Source organism: Bubalus bubalis, chromosome 12 (assembly GCF_019923935.1).
Source record: "Bubalus bubalis isolate 160015118507 breed Murrah chromosome 12, NDDB_SH_1, whole genome shotgun sequence".
Classification (NCBI taxonomy): domain Eukaryota; kingdom Metazoa; phylum Chordata; class Mammalia; order Artiodactyla; family Bovidae; genus Bubalus; species Bubalus bubalis.
Genome location: NC_059168.1, coordinates 47,459,869 through 47,475,887, shown reverse-complemented (window position 1 = coordinate 47,475,887; position 16,019 = coordinate 47,459,869). Strand labels below are relative to the sequence as shown.

Sequence of the window (16,019 nt, the reverse complement as noted above, 5' to 3'; positions counted from 1 at the left end):
GTATTCTTTCCTGGGAAATCCCATGGACAGAGGAATCTGGAGGGCTACAGTCCACGGAATTGCAAGAGTCAGACAGGACTTCGTGACTAAACCACCAACCACCACTCTAAGACGCTTCACAACACAAGAAATTTCATCCATCTAGTTCAGAACTGTTACCTTGAGCCCGACACTGCGCCAGGCAGCAGGAGGCACTCCACAAGTGGATGTGGAAAGAATGATCACAGTAAGGCCTCACTCACTCCACCCTTCTGCACAGGCTGGCGGCACGCATCATGTGGCGGGTGGAGAGAGAGGGTAGCGGGCTCACCGAGGGCTGCCTGGTCTCCGTGGACGACCTGCAGAACCACGTGGAGCACTTCGGGGAGGAGGAGCAGAAGGAGCTGCGGCTGGACGTGGACACGTTCCTGCAGTACTGGCCGCCGCAGAGCCAGCAGTTCAGCATGCAGTACATCTCCCATATCTTCGGCGTGGTGCGTAAGAGTTCGCTCAACGTGGGGATGGGGTGGGGTGGAGATGGGCCAGCGACCCCAGCGCTGCCAGGTCAGAGAGGAAGGGGAGGGACTTCCCTCGTGATCCAGTGGTCAATACTTCCCCTTCCGAAGCAGGGGGTGCAGGTTCAATCCCTGGTTGTGGAGCTAAGATCACACATGACAAAAAAAAAAATAAAAAACAGGCAATGTTGTAGCAAATTCAATAAACACTTTAAAAATGATCTGCATCAAAAGATAAAGTGTGGACTGGGGAGGCCAAGAAAAGCTCTGGAGGGCAAAGGAGGCCTTAGATGAGTAGCTCTCACTCAGTTCTCTTTCTGGTCTTGTTTTACTATGAGGTCATTCCTGTGGGGTCTGAAACCAACATCCCACCTGAAAACTACTCTTTATCTCCCACCGCATATTTAGATGGTGATTTACTTTCTTGTTCATCTGCACTTCTATACTTTCTCTACTCCACATTGAAAATGAAGACCCAGGGGGACTTCCCTGGTGGTCCAGTGCTTGAGACTTTGTCTTTCAATGCAGGGGGCATGGGTTTCATCCATAGTCAGGGAGCTAAGACCCCCACATGCCTCATGGCCAAAAAAACCAGAACAACAGAAACAATATTGTAATAAATTCAATAAAGATTAAACATGGTCCACCTCCCTCCACCCCCCAAATCTTGAAAGAAAAGAAAATGAAGATCCAATCACTATTTCTTCTTGCCGACCAGACACTTTGGAAATAAGATTCTTCCTTTTTCCAGATCTAATGGGCTGATCATGGGGACCCAGGGAGAGGAGAGTAGGGGCTTTCTGGAGGGCTCTGTCTTGAGCCACAAATCCAGGCCTTCTGAAGCCGTGAGGGAGGAGGGGATGGGAGCCCAGTGGGTCAGCAGACTCAGGCTGTGGGCTGTGGGAACTTGTCTCCCATCTGGCAGGCTGAGTGCCTGCTGGGCTGCTGGTGAGTGGGCTGAGGAGGGAGTTCTCGTAATAAAATAGTATGATCGTGCTCAGCACCTCAGAGTCCTCCCCACGTGCCAGTGCTTCTGTAGTAGAGTTTTCCAGAGAAACAGAACCACGAGGGTGTGTGTGTGTGTGTGTGTGTGTAGAAAGAGAGAGCGAGTGAGAAAGAGATTTAATGAACTGCCTCTTGTGATTGTAGGGGCTTCTGGTAGCCCAGTAGGCTGAAGACCCAAAAAGGAGAATTGTGTTTCAAGTACAAAGGCAGTCTGCTGAAAGAATTCCTTCTTACTTGGGGAATCAGTCTGGCTCTATGAAGGTCTTTGACTGATTATATGAGGCCCACCCCCATTGTGCAGGCTAACCTGCTTTACGCCAAGCCTCCCAATTTAAATGTTCACCTCATCCAAAGAACACCTTTTAGAAACATACAGAATCATGTTTAACCAAATATCTGGTCACCACAGCCCAGCCAACTTGACATAAAATTAACCATCCCAGTGTCCCAGATATTATTTTATTATTGTACACAATCTCTGCAACACAAGAGGAAGTTCGGGGCTTTTTCTGGCACTGCTGTGTAGCTTGTGAGATCCTATATCCCAACCGGGGACCAAACCCCTGCCCATGGCAGTGAAGGAAATGAGTCTTAATCACTGGGCTACAAGAGAATTCCCATCTTGGACTTTTTAAGACTACAGCTACCCTAGACTTTCAAGGTAATGGTGCAAATTGAGACTCTCGCATGGTACTAATCTGGAGGGTCATTTGGAATCACATAGAGATCAGGAGACTAACTGTTTTGTTTCCAAACTCTCTAAGCATTTCCAGAATGAGACCAGGTTTTCTATTTTTAAAATACTTTCAACAGCTGGTTAGTGTTCTGCACCAAGTCTATGTCTGGTCTGTTAGCTGACTCTCATCTTTTCTACTGGGCAGATTAATTGCAATGGTTTCACACTCAGTGACCAGAGGGGCCTGCAGGCTGTGGGCGTGGGCGTCTTCCCCAACCTGGCCCTGGTGAACCATGACTGTTGGCCCAACTGCACTGTCATATTTAACAATGGCAAGTGAGTATGTCTTTAACTTGGGTTGGTGTGCTAGGGATGGGGAGACAGTAGGGTATCATCTCTACACTTGACTTAAACCAAAAGTAAACTGTTGGACCTGAACTAGCATGGATTTCATTTGAATAGAAAATTGAAATTTTATTCCAGAATAAGTGTAGAGAGGAAAAATGTAATGAGGAAGGTAGCAAAGTGATTTCTGAGTCTTTGTATATTTCTCGAGGTGGCTGAGATACGTTAAATAAACCTCTAACTACTATGTAATTTCGAACTTGAAGCCTGAGATTTTCTATCTAGGGGTCATTGCAGAGCATCATTGGCCAAGAAGGCGCCTGTCAGGAGCATGTGTTAGTCAAGTTACCAGCAGAAATCAGAAGGTGCACTCAAGGGTTACCCTAAGAGAATTTAATAAAAGGACAATTGATAGAAGTGTGGGTAAAGCTGAAGAAACTGACAAAAGAATGGTGAGGTGTCCAGGGTCTGGGCAGCAACATGAAATCATGACCGCCTCTAGACCTGGAGGGGTGATGGAGGAAGTGCAGTTCCTGTGGCTGATGAGAGCTGTAGCCATGGGAGGGAGCCGTTTGTCCCCCAGCCCAACAGCTCAGCTGTGCCTGTAGAGAAACCAGCCACAGCTGGAACCGTGGTCAGGCAGAGAGGGAGCCAAGACACTAAATACCCCCAATTTCTCTCTCCTCCCACCTTCTGATCTCCTCCCATTGGCTAAACCAGAAGCCAGATGACCAAAGAATCTGGTTATGAAAACTTCAGAGGTCACCCTCGCCCCCTGGAAGGCACAGATCAGAGGACTGAAGGGCAGAGAACAGAATTTGGGGTGGGGTGCAAATGGAGAAGAGTCAGAAAACATGATGAATCCAGGTTGGCCATGGTTCAGACAGGGGGAGCTTTGGGGATATAAAGAAAACTGTTAGTCACTCAGTTGGTGTCTGTCTTTGTGACCTCATGGATTGCAGCTCACCAGGCTCCTCTATCCATGGGATTCTTCAGGCAAGAATATTGGAGTGGGTAGCCATTCCCTTCTCCAGGGAGTCTTCCTCACCCAGGGATGGAAGCCGGGTCTCCTGCATTGTAGGCAGATTCTGTACTGTCTGAGCTACTGGGGATATAAGGCCTAAGAAATATTTCTTTTACTGTTAGAGACAAGCTGTTATGAAGATGTAAGTTGACTATCAGCCATCAACAATGAGCAGGTTTCCCCCCAGAAATAATGGTTTCTGGTTCTCAGCCAAGAAACAAGCTTATGCTCCAGTGGAGCCTGGACTCTTATTTCCTTTTTCCTTCCTAATTCTGAAACAAAGTCATGCATGACACTAGGCTTTTGAGCACTTGAGAAAGTCCCTCAAGACAGGAAAGTTTATTTTGGACCCAGATGACAATCTTTTCCCAGTATATTTGTGTTTCCCTTCCTAAACTTCTTGGGGTCCCTGGCCTGGACTTCATGGAATCCTCCCCAGAAGGACTGGGGTCTGGAGTTACCCTGGTAGGCAGGGAGGATCAAATTCATAAGTGGGACTGGTCTTTCTGGGTACCCCTCCCATAAGTGGTGGTGAGCCAGTGTCCTTCTTGTCCCTACCATATAAACCTGAGGGGCCCTTTCTTCAGATCATCACCGGTGTCCACTCTGGCTTCGATGCATCCTCTAATTTTGAGCAGGCATGTGGTACCTGAGCTTCTTGGCTGTTGTGTGAGAGAAGGTGACTTTGCAGTAACAGTCTAGGTGCCTGCCATAGTGGAAAGAATACTTGTTGTGGTGTTAGGAGTCCAATTCTAATCCCAGCAATTTTTACATACTACTTCTGTGACTGGTCTCCAGACACATTCAAACTCTTCCCAAGACAGACATCAAAAGAGGCCACCCTTATGCCCAAGATGCTTGTTTAGAGGGATAATAATATGTAGCTTCCCATATGATTTTTTAGCACTTTACTTATTTATGGAAAAGAATGCCTGCAGGAACATTTATTTCATTAAAAGAGAAATTGATGTTGTCCAGTCGCTTAGTCCTGTCCAACTCTTTGTGACACCATGGACTGCAGCACGCCAGGTTTCCCTGTCCTGCGCTATCTCCTGGAGTTTGCTCAAACTCATGTCCATTGAGTAGATGATGCCCTCCAACGATCTCATTCTCTGTTGCCCCCTTTTCCTCTTGCCCTCAATCTTTCATTTTAAAGAGAAATTAGCCAGAGTAAACCATCCAAGGATTTTTTGATTCTGCTTCTTGGTGGCAATGCTGCTGGTGACTTGAAGCTGAAGCCCTATTGGCGAACCACTCAGAAGACCCTAAGGCTCTGAAGGGCTACTCTAAGCCCGATTTGCCCATGATTTGGTGTTCAAATTTGCCTGGGCAACCAGGAGCATCTTTCATGAATGGTTCACATGTTTTTTTTTGCCCTGCCGTTGACAAATATGGTAGCCCTCTACTTTTGAATTCATTGTCTTATGACAGTCTTGTTGTTAGCTTACAGATGAAAACATCAAGGCCCAGGGAAGGGAAGTAACTTGCCCAAGGCTGAGTCCTTTTGAACCCAGAACTTCTCATTTCATATCAAATGTACTTTCCATTATACCAGGCTACATCTTGCCAAGGGAGCTCAGCTAGAAGGGGTTGGGAGAGAGTTGGTTGTGCTGGCCAAAGCTTTGATGGCGTAACCTGGAATGCTGTGCACTGTTGCTAGCTGTATGGGACGAGCCGATGATAATGATTTCCATTTGGGTGTCTGTTTTGTTTTTCAGTCATGAGGCAGTGAAATCCATGTTTCACACCCAGATGAGGTGGGTCAGTCTTTGAAAACCTCCCTGTTCCTCTGACCCATCTCCCTCACTTGCCTGATTTGCTGGGAATGCCCCTTCCTGAGACCCCTTGGTTGCTGTCTGTCTGTAATGCCTGTCCGCTCCCCCAAATCTCATCTTTGCTGAATGCTGTATGTTTAATGCATTTATGTTAATCATCTTGTTCCTCACCCACCACTACCTTCTGTGCTGTGCTTGCTTTTGCTCCCTTTCTTCCTTCTCTTTTACTCCTCATTTCTTTCTCTCCTCCAACCCCAAAGTATGACAGTCCCTTCCAGTCCACATCTTCTTAGAAAAACACACATGATTCCTCTAAACCCTGTTTACCATGAAATGAGGACTGTTGATATTACTGACCTACTAAAGGACTGTGTGTTTGTTCATAACCTCCAATTTCACACTCAGACTAGTTCTAAAAATGGTATCTGTAATTATGATGTTTTTGGTAAGTATTTATTCATATATTCTCTTTACGGCTTCTGGGCCAACCATGAATTAATGGCCAGTATGATATGATAAAGCTCTTGAGTTCAAAATCTTGGCCCCGTTGCCAAAGTGCTGTGGGACCTTCAGGGAAGTTACTTCATCTCTCTGGGTATCAGCATCCTCATCTGTAAAATGAGAAGGTCAATGCCCTGCAGCTAGGACATATTAGGATTCTAAGCAGAGCTGCGAGTAGGCCATCTTGCCCTTCTCTCCTTTTTCTTTTCACTCCTTCAGTTCAGTTCAGTTCAGTCGCTCAGTCATGTCTGACTCTTTGCGACCCCATGAATCGCAGCACACCGGGCCTCACTCCTTCAGTAACAGTCAAAAATTAGGGTGGAGATGAAAGGAAACAAGGGACTAAAGGTGACAATTTTGCCGGTCTCCATATAAGTTGTGTGAGTGTGTGTGTGTGTGTGTATGATCACATTTATTGGGCATCGCAGTGTACCCCACTGTGAGAGAAGTAGTCACCTCAGATACCTGGACACAGGTGTCACTGCCATTCAGCTGTTCCTTGCTGGGCTGTCACCTCAGAACATGTGGAAGGGGTTGCCTCTGACTGATACCATCACCTGCCTTTCACATGGCATCTGACTCAGCCTCTCTGGGAGGTGAAGGGAATGACTGTGGACCTCTCTGCTGATGCTTTCCTAGCCCTCCGCATCCTGCCACTCACTCTCTAGGTGATGGGTTCTCTCTGGGAAGGAAGGTGCCAGGATCTTAGGGAGATACAGGAGCACAGCTTAGATACAGAAGCACAGTTTGCTGGGCTCACTACTCTTTCCATAGCTTCTGGCCTTGTGGGTAGAAGATGCATGGCTGAGAGGCCCACGGGCTGGTCTCTGCTGGTTTGGCTTAGCTGGGTGTCAGTTGTGCAGCGGCCTTTTGTCTTCAGCACATTCTGTCTCTATTACATGGTGAGGTGTGTAGTGCTGTAGGTAACTGGAGGCTCAGGTCTAGGCTGGAAGGTGGTTGAAATGTCATCTGCTCTTTCTAACCCACCTTCAACCCCAAATCCATGTCCCCAAGTAAACAAAAAAGTGAAAAATGCAGTGGGCTACTAAAGAGCCAGCCTTTAGTTGCCTTTAGAGATCTCCAAGCATAACTCTCCTCATTTAATGTTGGCCTGAACCATTGGACCAAAAGTTTAGATAGGCCAGGCCTTATAATTAGACACAAAATAGGCTAAGATTGTGGGTAACTGAATATGTGTGTTTCTGAGAAAAGCAGTCCTTGACCAACCAGACATGACTATTAAGTCTTCTCTTGTTTGAAGTTTGTACCTTATTATTTCTCCTTTCCTTTGTTACAGTCAGTGGCTAAATGCACAGGGATAATTGCAGACATGGAAGCTTCATATGCTTTTATGACCAAGCCCAGCTCTCTACTGGGAGTCTATTTGAGCTGATTCCAGAGCAACAGACTGAATGGAGCAGATTTGATTGTTATGACAAGTAGAGCAGACCTATTCAGAAAACCGTCCTTTATGTCACAATTGCCCCTTTTGGAGGAATGTTTTCTCAGAGTGTTAGTGGAAGTTGTCTTTGAGGTTCAACTCCTTGAAACCTTGAAGAGCATATATCCCACCCTGGATTTGATTGACTCTTCTTTACCTTGGTCCAGAATTGAGCTCCGAGCCCTGGGCAAAATCTCAGAAGGAGAGGAGCTGACGGTGTCCTATATCGACTTCCTTAACATCAGTGAAGAACGCAAGAAGCAGCTGAAGAGACAGTACTACTTTGACTGCACGTGTGCGCACTGCCAGAAGGGGCTGAAGGATGACCTCTTCCTGGGGGTGAAAGACAACCCGAAGGTACACGCAGCCCCACTACTGGGGTGCTTTTGGGCATCTTCCTCAAGAGCCGGACAAGGGTGGATTCCCCAGCTAACCAAGGTGCCCTTGCCTTGCTGATTTGTGGACAGAGCACCACAGATGGGTCCTAGCTAGTGTCTTGGTGCCACTGCTTGCCAGGTTTTTGAACTTGGGGAAGTAACTCTGTTTTCTCAATTGTAAAATAGGAACATGACATCCACTGTGAGGGGCTGTTATGAGGATTAAACAGGATGATCTATGTAAAGGAAATGGCATAGAGTAGACACTTAGTAAATTTAAGTTCCTCTTCTTGCCCCCTTGCACATTAAGTGATGTGGAGAGTTTCTCATAGAGAGACCAGATGGGCAAGGAGATTTGTTGTCAGATTATCACAGATATGTTCCTAGTCTTATGGAAATGGGCAATGTGCAGACCAGGCAATATTTAGATTGGTTAAAACGTTTACCTCCTAAGTAGCTCTTTCCTCATCAATGGTGAGACCACTGAGCATTGAAAGTCTTATCAACAAGGAGGTCAGGGGCTTGCTGAATTGGGAGAGCTAGGCTGCTAGGTGACAAAATGGCCAATTAAAGCAGCAAGCTTTTAATCGCTTACCTGTAATGGTAAAGCATGAGGCTGAGACTGGAGTGGGCGCCGATTCCCCTAGTCCATTTTCCCCCCATGGGAAGGCACACAGGTGGAGGGTCAGGTAGATCAGCACAGATGTGAGGGTTGACTCACTGCTGAGGGACCCAGAACTGAAGGCCCCACAGTTTTATGGACCCTGAGGCATGTGAGTGAGGGGGTGGGAGGTGGGGGAAGAGTTAGGAGTAGAAAAGTCTGGGATACAGAGTCAGAATGAGGAAGCATGTCTCAAAATCCCCCAGGGACTTCCCTGGTGGTCCGGTGGTTAAGGCTCCATGCTTCCAATGCATGGGGTATGGGTTCCATCCTCAGTCCGGGAGCTAAGATCCTACATGCTATGTGGTGTGGCCAAGAAAATACTAAAAAAGAAAAAATCTCCCCCAACTCCACTTTCACAATAAGCAGGCCTCAGTAGAGGCTCCTGAAGAAGACCTCAAGACCTCAGTTAATCAACTATAAAAAGAGAGAGACTTAAGAATGAAGGCACCTGGGTCAGGAATGCCCATATGTGAAGAGTGTGACCTGCCAGGACAGGCCTGAGCCCTTGACTGCACCTCCCTTCAGAGACGGCGGTGCACTGGCCTTGCACCAAGTCTTTCATGGGGAGGGCAGCTTTCCCTCCTACCTGTGTGGCCTGCCAGGTACAGCTTATAGTCAGATCTGAAAAAAGCACATATAGGTTTTTAACTGGGCGCCAGACTCCTTGGAGACACTAACTCAGTACTTCTGTATAATGCACAATCCATCAGTGCATTTGAAGACACAAATATACTTGTGAATTAACTTAACTTCTGTATCCTATTGGGGTTCCCAGGTTGCACTACTATAAAGAACCCACCTGCCAAAGCAGGAGACATAAGGGACTTGGGTTTGATCCCTGGGTTGGGAAGATCCCTTGGAGGAGAGCATGGCAACCCACTGCAGTATTCTTGCCTGGAGAACCCCCGGACAGAGGAGCCTGGCAGACCATAGTCCATAGGGTCGCAAAGAGTTGGACATGACTGAAGTGACTGAGCACGCACACATATGCTGCATCCTGTGTGTTGGCAGAAACTTGTCTCTGGTTACAGCAAAGGCTACAAACAAAATTGACTTCTAGGTTCAGATGGTGGGACCCACTCAGTTACTTACAGCATCAGTGCTACTGTCCCCCACTCATTTCTCTCATCCCCAGGCTATTCTAGACATTTTTTTTTTTTTGCCACTAGCTTATTTTTATTTTTAATAGATAATATTTTTACCCTTTGGCCAAGCTGTTCTAAGAATTACCCTGCAGATATACTTGTATACATGCATGGGTATATGTATAAAGAGATAGGACACTGTGGCATTGTTGGGAACAACAAAATATTGAATAATACCTAAATAACCAATAGGGAAATATTTAAGTTAGGGCAATACCTCAAAGTCACTAAAACTGATGAGGTATATCTTTATGTACAAATATGAAAGGAGCTCTATTTCTTTTTTTTTTTCATTTATTATTTTTTAATTGAAGTATAACTGATTTACAGTGTTGTGTTAGTCTTTGGTATACAGCAAAATGATTCAGTTATACATGTGTGTGTGCATGCTAAGTCGCTTCAGTCATGTCCAGCTCTGTGTGACCCTCTGGACTGCTGCCTGCCAAACTTCTCTGTCCGTAGGATTTTCCAGGCAAGAGTACTAGAGTGGGTTGCCATGCCCTGCTCTAGGGGATCTTCCTGATCCAGGGATAGAACCTGTGTCTCCTGGCTTGGCAGGCAGGTTCTTTACCACTAGTGCTACCTGGGAAGCCTATACACACACACATAATTCTTTTTCATGTTTTTCCCATTATGGTTTATCATAGGATACTAAATATAGTTTCCTGTGCTATGTAGGAGGACTTCGTTGTTTATTCATTCTATAAATAATAGTTTGCATCTGCCAGCCTCAAACTCCCAATCCTTCCCTCCCCACCCCCTTGGCAACCATAACCCTGTTCTCTATGTCTGTGAGTCTGTTTCTATTTTGTAGACAAGTTCATTCATCTCATAGTTTAGATTCCACATGTAAGAGGTACCATATAGTATTTGTCTTTCTCTTTCTGGCTTACTTCACTTAGTATGATAATCTCTAGGTCCATCCATGGAGCTGCACGTGGCATTATTTCATTCTTTTTAAGTCCCTGAGTAATATTTCATTGTATATAGGCACCACGTCTTCTTTATTCATTCATCTGTTGATGGACATTTAGGTTGTTTCTGCATCTTAGCTACTGTGATTAGCTGAGCTCTGTTTCTTTTTTAAAAATCGTTTATTTATTTATATTTGGTGGGGCCGGGTCTTCCTTGCAGCGCACAGGCATTCTCTAGTTGTGAGCAGGGGCAACCCTTCGTTGCAGTGCTCAGGCTTCTCGTTGTGGTGGCTGCTCTTGTTTCAGAGCACATGCTCTGGATGCTTTTGTAGTTGTGGCACGCAGGCTCCGCAGTTGTGGCTTGGGCACTATAGAGTGCAGGCTTAGTAGTTGTGGCACGTGGGCTTTAGCTGCTGTGTGGCATATGGAATCTTCTCGGACCAGGGGTCAAACCCGTGTCCCGTGCATTGGCAGGTGGATTCTTATCCACTGTGCCACCAGGGAAGTCTGAGCCCTATTTCTTAAGGGAAAAGAGTTAAGGGGCCAAACATTGACATATGAATTTGTTTCCTAGGGCTGCCATAACACCCAGGACCCCAAACTGGGTGGCTTACAATAGAAATGTATTGTTTCCCAGTTCTGGAGGCTAAAATTTGAAATCAAGGTCTTGGCTGGAATGGTTCCTATTGAGGGCTATGAAGGGAGTATCTGCTCTAGGCCTCTTTCCTTAGATGGTAGACGGGCCTAGGCCTCTTTCCATGGTCTTCCCCTCATGAGTGTATCTTTCTCTTTATCTGGCATTCTGTTTATGAGAACACCAGTGCCATTGGATGAAGGGGCCACCCTTAATTAAGTATGACCCCATCTTAATTAATTACACCTGCACTGACCCTATTTCTAAATAAGGTCACATTTTGAGGTACTAGGGGTTAGAACTGAAACATTTGAATTGAATTTGGGAGGGGAATGTAGCACTGTATGCAAATTAAAATTACATTTATTTAATTATTAAAATTAGAAGGGACACATGCACTCACACAGATATGCGTACCCACATGTGTGTGCAGGCAGAAGTCAGTCTCGATACAGGGCAGGATACAAAACACTCAGGAATGTGTTCTTTTTAAAAAATTGTTTATTTATTTATTTATTTTTGATTATGCTGGGTCTTCATTGCTGCATGTGGGCTTTCTCTCGTTGAGTTGCGGTGAGTGGGAGCTACTCCAGGCTCTAGGGCACTCGGGTGTCAGTCGTTGCAGCACGCAGACTCAGTAGTTATGGTGCTCAGGCTTAGTTGCTCAGTGGCATGTGGAATCTTCCCAGACCAGGGATTGAACCCATGTCCCCTACATTGGCAGGCAAACTCTTATCCACTGCACCACCAGGGAAGTCCCAGGAATGTGCTCATTATAGGAACAACCCCATTTTCACAGAATCTAAGGTTCTATATTCCAGGAAAGGTGTAATGGCTTGTATGTATGGGGCACTGAGCTCAGTACCACAGGAGGTACAGAAAGGAATAAGCTCCTGGGTCCACCCTTACCCTGACCTTCCAGAACCTGCAGGTTAACGTGTGTCTTATCTGCAAGCTAGCCAGCCTTCCCGCCTGCTGCCTGGATCTGAGTAATTTTTTCATAACTTGCTTCTACCACTACCTAATTTTTAAGAGGCAAGACCTTCTTTTCTCCCTTCTGAAATTAAATGAAATAACTGTAGTTATTTCTTTGACTCTTTTGAAATTTCTTTTTATAGAAACCAAGTTAAGGTATTAGTTTAATTATAAATTAATTAGTACAAATGAACTCAAAATAAATTAGATATGAAACTGCTGCTGCTTCTGCTGCTAAGTCTCGTCAGTCGTGTCCAACTCTGTGCGACCCCATAGATGGCAGCCCACCAGGCTCCCCTGTCCCTGGGATTCTCCAGGCAAGAACACTGGAGTGGGTTGCCATTTTCTTCTCCAATGCATGAAAGTGAAAAGTGAAAGTGAAGGTGCTCAGTCGTGTCCGACTCTTAGCGACCCCATGGACTACAGCCTATCAGGCTCCTCCATCCGTGGGATTTTCCAGGCAAGAGTACTGGAGTGGGGTGCCATTGCCTTCTCCAAGATAAGAAACAGGAATTACTTATTATGATATGGAATATCTGTTTCTTATTTATTTTGAGTTCATTGCATGCGTGCTAAGTTGCTTCAGTGTGTCTGACTCTTTGCGACCCTGTGAGCTGTAGCCTGCCAGGCTCCACTGTCCATGGGATTTCCCAGGCAAGAATACTGGAGTAGGTTGCCATGCCCTCCTTCAGGGAGTCTCCCCGACCCAGGGATCAAACCTGTGTCTCTTTATGTCTTCTGTATTGTCAGGCTGACTCTTTACCACTAGTGCCACCTGGGAAGCCCCTTTGAGTTCATTAGTACTAATTAATTTATTTCCCATTTACTTCTCCTGAAAGGACCCATCTATGCTCATATAATACACTGTACATGTAGATTTTAATATTTTTGCATATTTTATACATTTTTAGGAAAATATCCTTATACACACCCCAAAATCTATAGTTACATTTTAAGATTCTGAAATCAGATGTGTTGTTTTTTCTTTTTTCCATTTCTTCTTTTTATTTTTTATGGGAGTATAGCCAATTAGCAATGTTGTGTTAGTTTCAGGTGCACAGCGGAGCAACCCAGCTATACATACACATGTATCCATTCTCCTCCAAACTCCCCTCCCATACAGGCTTTTGAATTTTTTGATATTTACCTGGCAGTACCAATAGTTAAGTAGGTGATGTGTGGCTGTTAGTTCCTGCCTCTTCACTTTAGATAAGCTGCTACCAGATGGTGACCATATGCCCACATCTTCCAATCTGAATTGAAGAGCTGACATCTCTCTTGATACAAAACATCAATGATTTCTGCTTGAACTGACCTGGATTCAAAGCAAAAGCTTTTTATTATTTTTATATCAAAATGGTTTCTCTATTAAAATAAAGAAATAACAATAACTTGGGTTTTCATGTTGACTCAGACAGTAAAGAATCAGCCTGCAATGCGGGGACCTGGGTTTGATCCCTGGGTTGGAAATATCCCTGGAGAAGGGAATGGCTATCCACTCCAGTATTCTTGCCTGGAGAATTCCATGGACAGAGGAGCCTGGCAAGCTGCAGTCCATGGGGTCACAAAGAGTCAGACACGACTGAGTGACTAACACTTTCACTGCCTCCCTCTGCCCCCACCACAGCCCCCCACCCTCCCACCCCCCATATATTGTAGCAGAAAGGACACTGGAGAAAAAATTAGGAGGCCTGTGTTCTCATTCTGGCTGTGACCCTGAATGTCTAAGCTTGGGCAAGGTTCTTCCTTGTGGAGTTTCCTCATCTGTGAAGTGGGGCATTGGACTAACTTATTAACAGTTCCTTCAGGCTTTTCTATGATGTCATCACAATTGCTTTTATTTATTTAAATAATGCTTTATCACAGCCTGATAAGCTCCTCTCTGTACATCAGCCTTTGTGACTCAACTTCAAACCTTCAGATGGCATCAAATTGTTTCTGACTCATATATATATATATACACACACACACACACACACATATATGTATATATATGTTACATTATACATTATATATGTATACATTATATATATGTGTATATATATATTATATACACACATATAGAGCTGGATAAAAATAAAAACCAAATATTTTTAAAATGAGAAAATAACACCAATTTCCCTCAGTTGTAGCTCTGTACCCTCCTTGTTTAGGTTGCTGTTTTTTAAATTTTTTATTTTTTCCCTCTTTCTCCAGCCTTCACCTATGGTTTTCACAATAGGAATGTTTCAGTTTTTCAAGTTTGGGGAGCCAGTGTCCCTCTTTTCCTCCCCTCCTCTTCTTTTGGTTCCTCCTCCGGTTCCTCCCCCTTCGCCACTAGCTCCTCCCCCTTCTCCTCTGGTCCTCTCTCTTCCTCTCTGTTTTCTATTAATCTTGGTGCTCCTGGAGAGTGGAACCTCTCTCTAGGGGTTCCTTAAATCCTATCTGCAGATCAGGCTTTCCTGCCTTTACTCTGAAAAGAGAGCCAAGTGGAACAGCCCATTTCCCTTCTCAGAATAGCTTCATCACATGTTGCATGGGTCAGTTAACAACCTTTCGGATCAAGCGGCTGACAGGCGCTGATCGCCCGGCTGAGCAGGCGCTGATCGCGCGGCTGACAGGCGCTGATCTTTCAGCCAGGTTGTTTTGAGAACCTTGGCAGTTGCCTCCTTGAAAAAATTTAACTCCCTTCAAGAGCTTAAAGTAGCACTTTTTCTTACAGCATCAAATTGAAGAAGATTAAAAAAAAAGCTTTCTATAAGAGATGCACTTTATTTTTTTAAATTTGTTTTTAATTGGAGGATAATTGCTTTATGACATTATGATGGCTTCTGCCATACAACGGTGTGAATCAGCCATAAGTATGCAGATGTCCCTCCCTCTTGAATCTCCCCCCATCTCCCCATCGCACCCCTCTAGGTTGTCACAGAGCACCGTGTTGACCTCCCTTCACTATACAGCAACTTCCCATTAGCTGTCTATTTTCCATATGGATATATATATATTTCACTGCTACTCTCTAAATTCATGCCACCCTGTCCTGCCTCCTCTATGTCCAAGGTCTGTTCTCTATGTCTGCGTCTCTATTCCTGCCCTGCAGATAGGTTCATCAGTACCATTTTTCTTGACATCTAACAGCTTGGTATTCTCTGAGTCTATCCTGCAAGTTATTGATTACTTGAGAAGATTCATGATGTACTCTGCATATAAGTTAAATAAGCAGGGTGACAATATACAGCCTTGACGTACTCCTTTTCCTATTTGGAACCAGTCTGTTGTTCCATGTCCAGTTCTAACTGTTGCTTCCTGACCTGCATACAAATTTCTCAAGAGGCAGATCAGGTGGTCTGATATTCCCATCTCTTTCAGAATTTTCCACAGTTTATTGTGATCCACACAGTCAAAGGCTTTGGCATAGTCAATAAAGCAGAAATAGATGTTTTTCTGGAACTCTCTTGCTTTTTTCCATGATCCAGCGGATGTTGGCAATTTGATCTCTGGTTCCTCTGCCTTTTCTAAAACCAGCTTGAATATCTGGAAGTTCACAGTTCACATATTGCTGAGGCCTGGCTTGGAGAATTTTGAGCATTACTTTACTAGCGTGTGAGATGAGTGCAATTGTGCAGTAGTTTGAGCATTCTTTGGCATTGCCTTTCTTTGGAATTGGAATGCAAACTGACCTTTTCCAGTCCTGTGGCCACTGCTGAGTTTTCCAAATTTGCTGGCATATTGAGTGCAGCACTTTCACAGCATCATCTTTCAGGATTTGAAATAGCTCAACTGGAATTCCATCACCTCCACCAACTTTGTTCGTAGTGATGCTTTCTAAGGCCCACTTGACTTCACATTCCAAGATGTCTGACTCTAGGTCAGTGATCACACCATCGTGATTATCTGGGTTGTGAACATCTATTTTGTACAGTTCTTCTGTGTATTCTTGCCATCTCTTCTTAATATCTTCTGCTTCTGTTAGGTCCATACCATTTCTGTCCTTTATCGAGCCCATCTTTGCATGAAATGTTCCTTTGGTATCTCTAATTTTCTTGAAGAGATCCCTAGTCTTTCCCATT

At 44.9% G+C, this 16,019-nt stretch overlaps 1 protein-coding gene across 2 annotated transcripts in view; it reads left to right on the top strand.

Moving 5' to 3' along the window:
* Nucleotides 1–16,019, top strand: part of SMYD1 (SET and MYND domain containing 1) — a 48,533-nt gene that overhangs the window by 16,239 nt on the left and 16,275 nt on the right. The window contains exons 3-6 of one of the 2 annotated variants that reach the window (XM_006074743.4): nucleotides 260–473; nucleotides 2,381–2,511; nucleotides 5,263–5,301; nucleotides 7,429–7,618. In XM_006074743.4, coding sequence (XP_006074805.3) covers nucleotides 260–473; nucleotides 2,381–2,511; nucleotides 5,263–5,301; nucleotides 7,429–7,618 — 574 coding nt within the window. The remainder of the gene's footprint in view (nucleotides 1–259; nucleotides 474–2,380; nucleotides 2,512–5,262; nucleotides 5,302–7,428; nucleotides 7,619–16,019) is intronic. The other variant, XM_006074744.4, reaches the window with a different exon arrangement.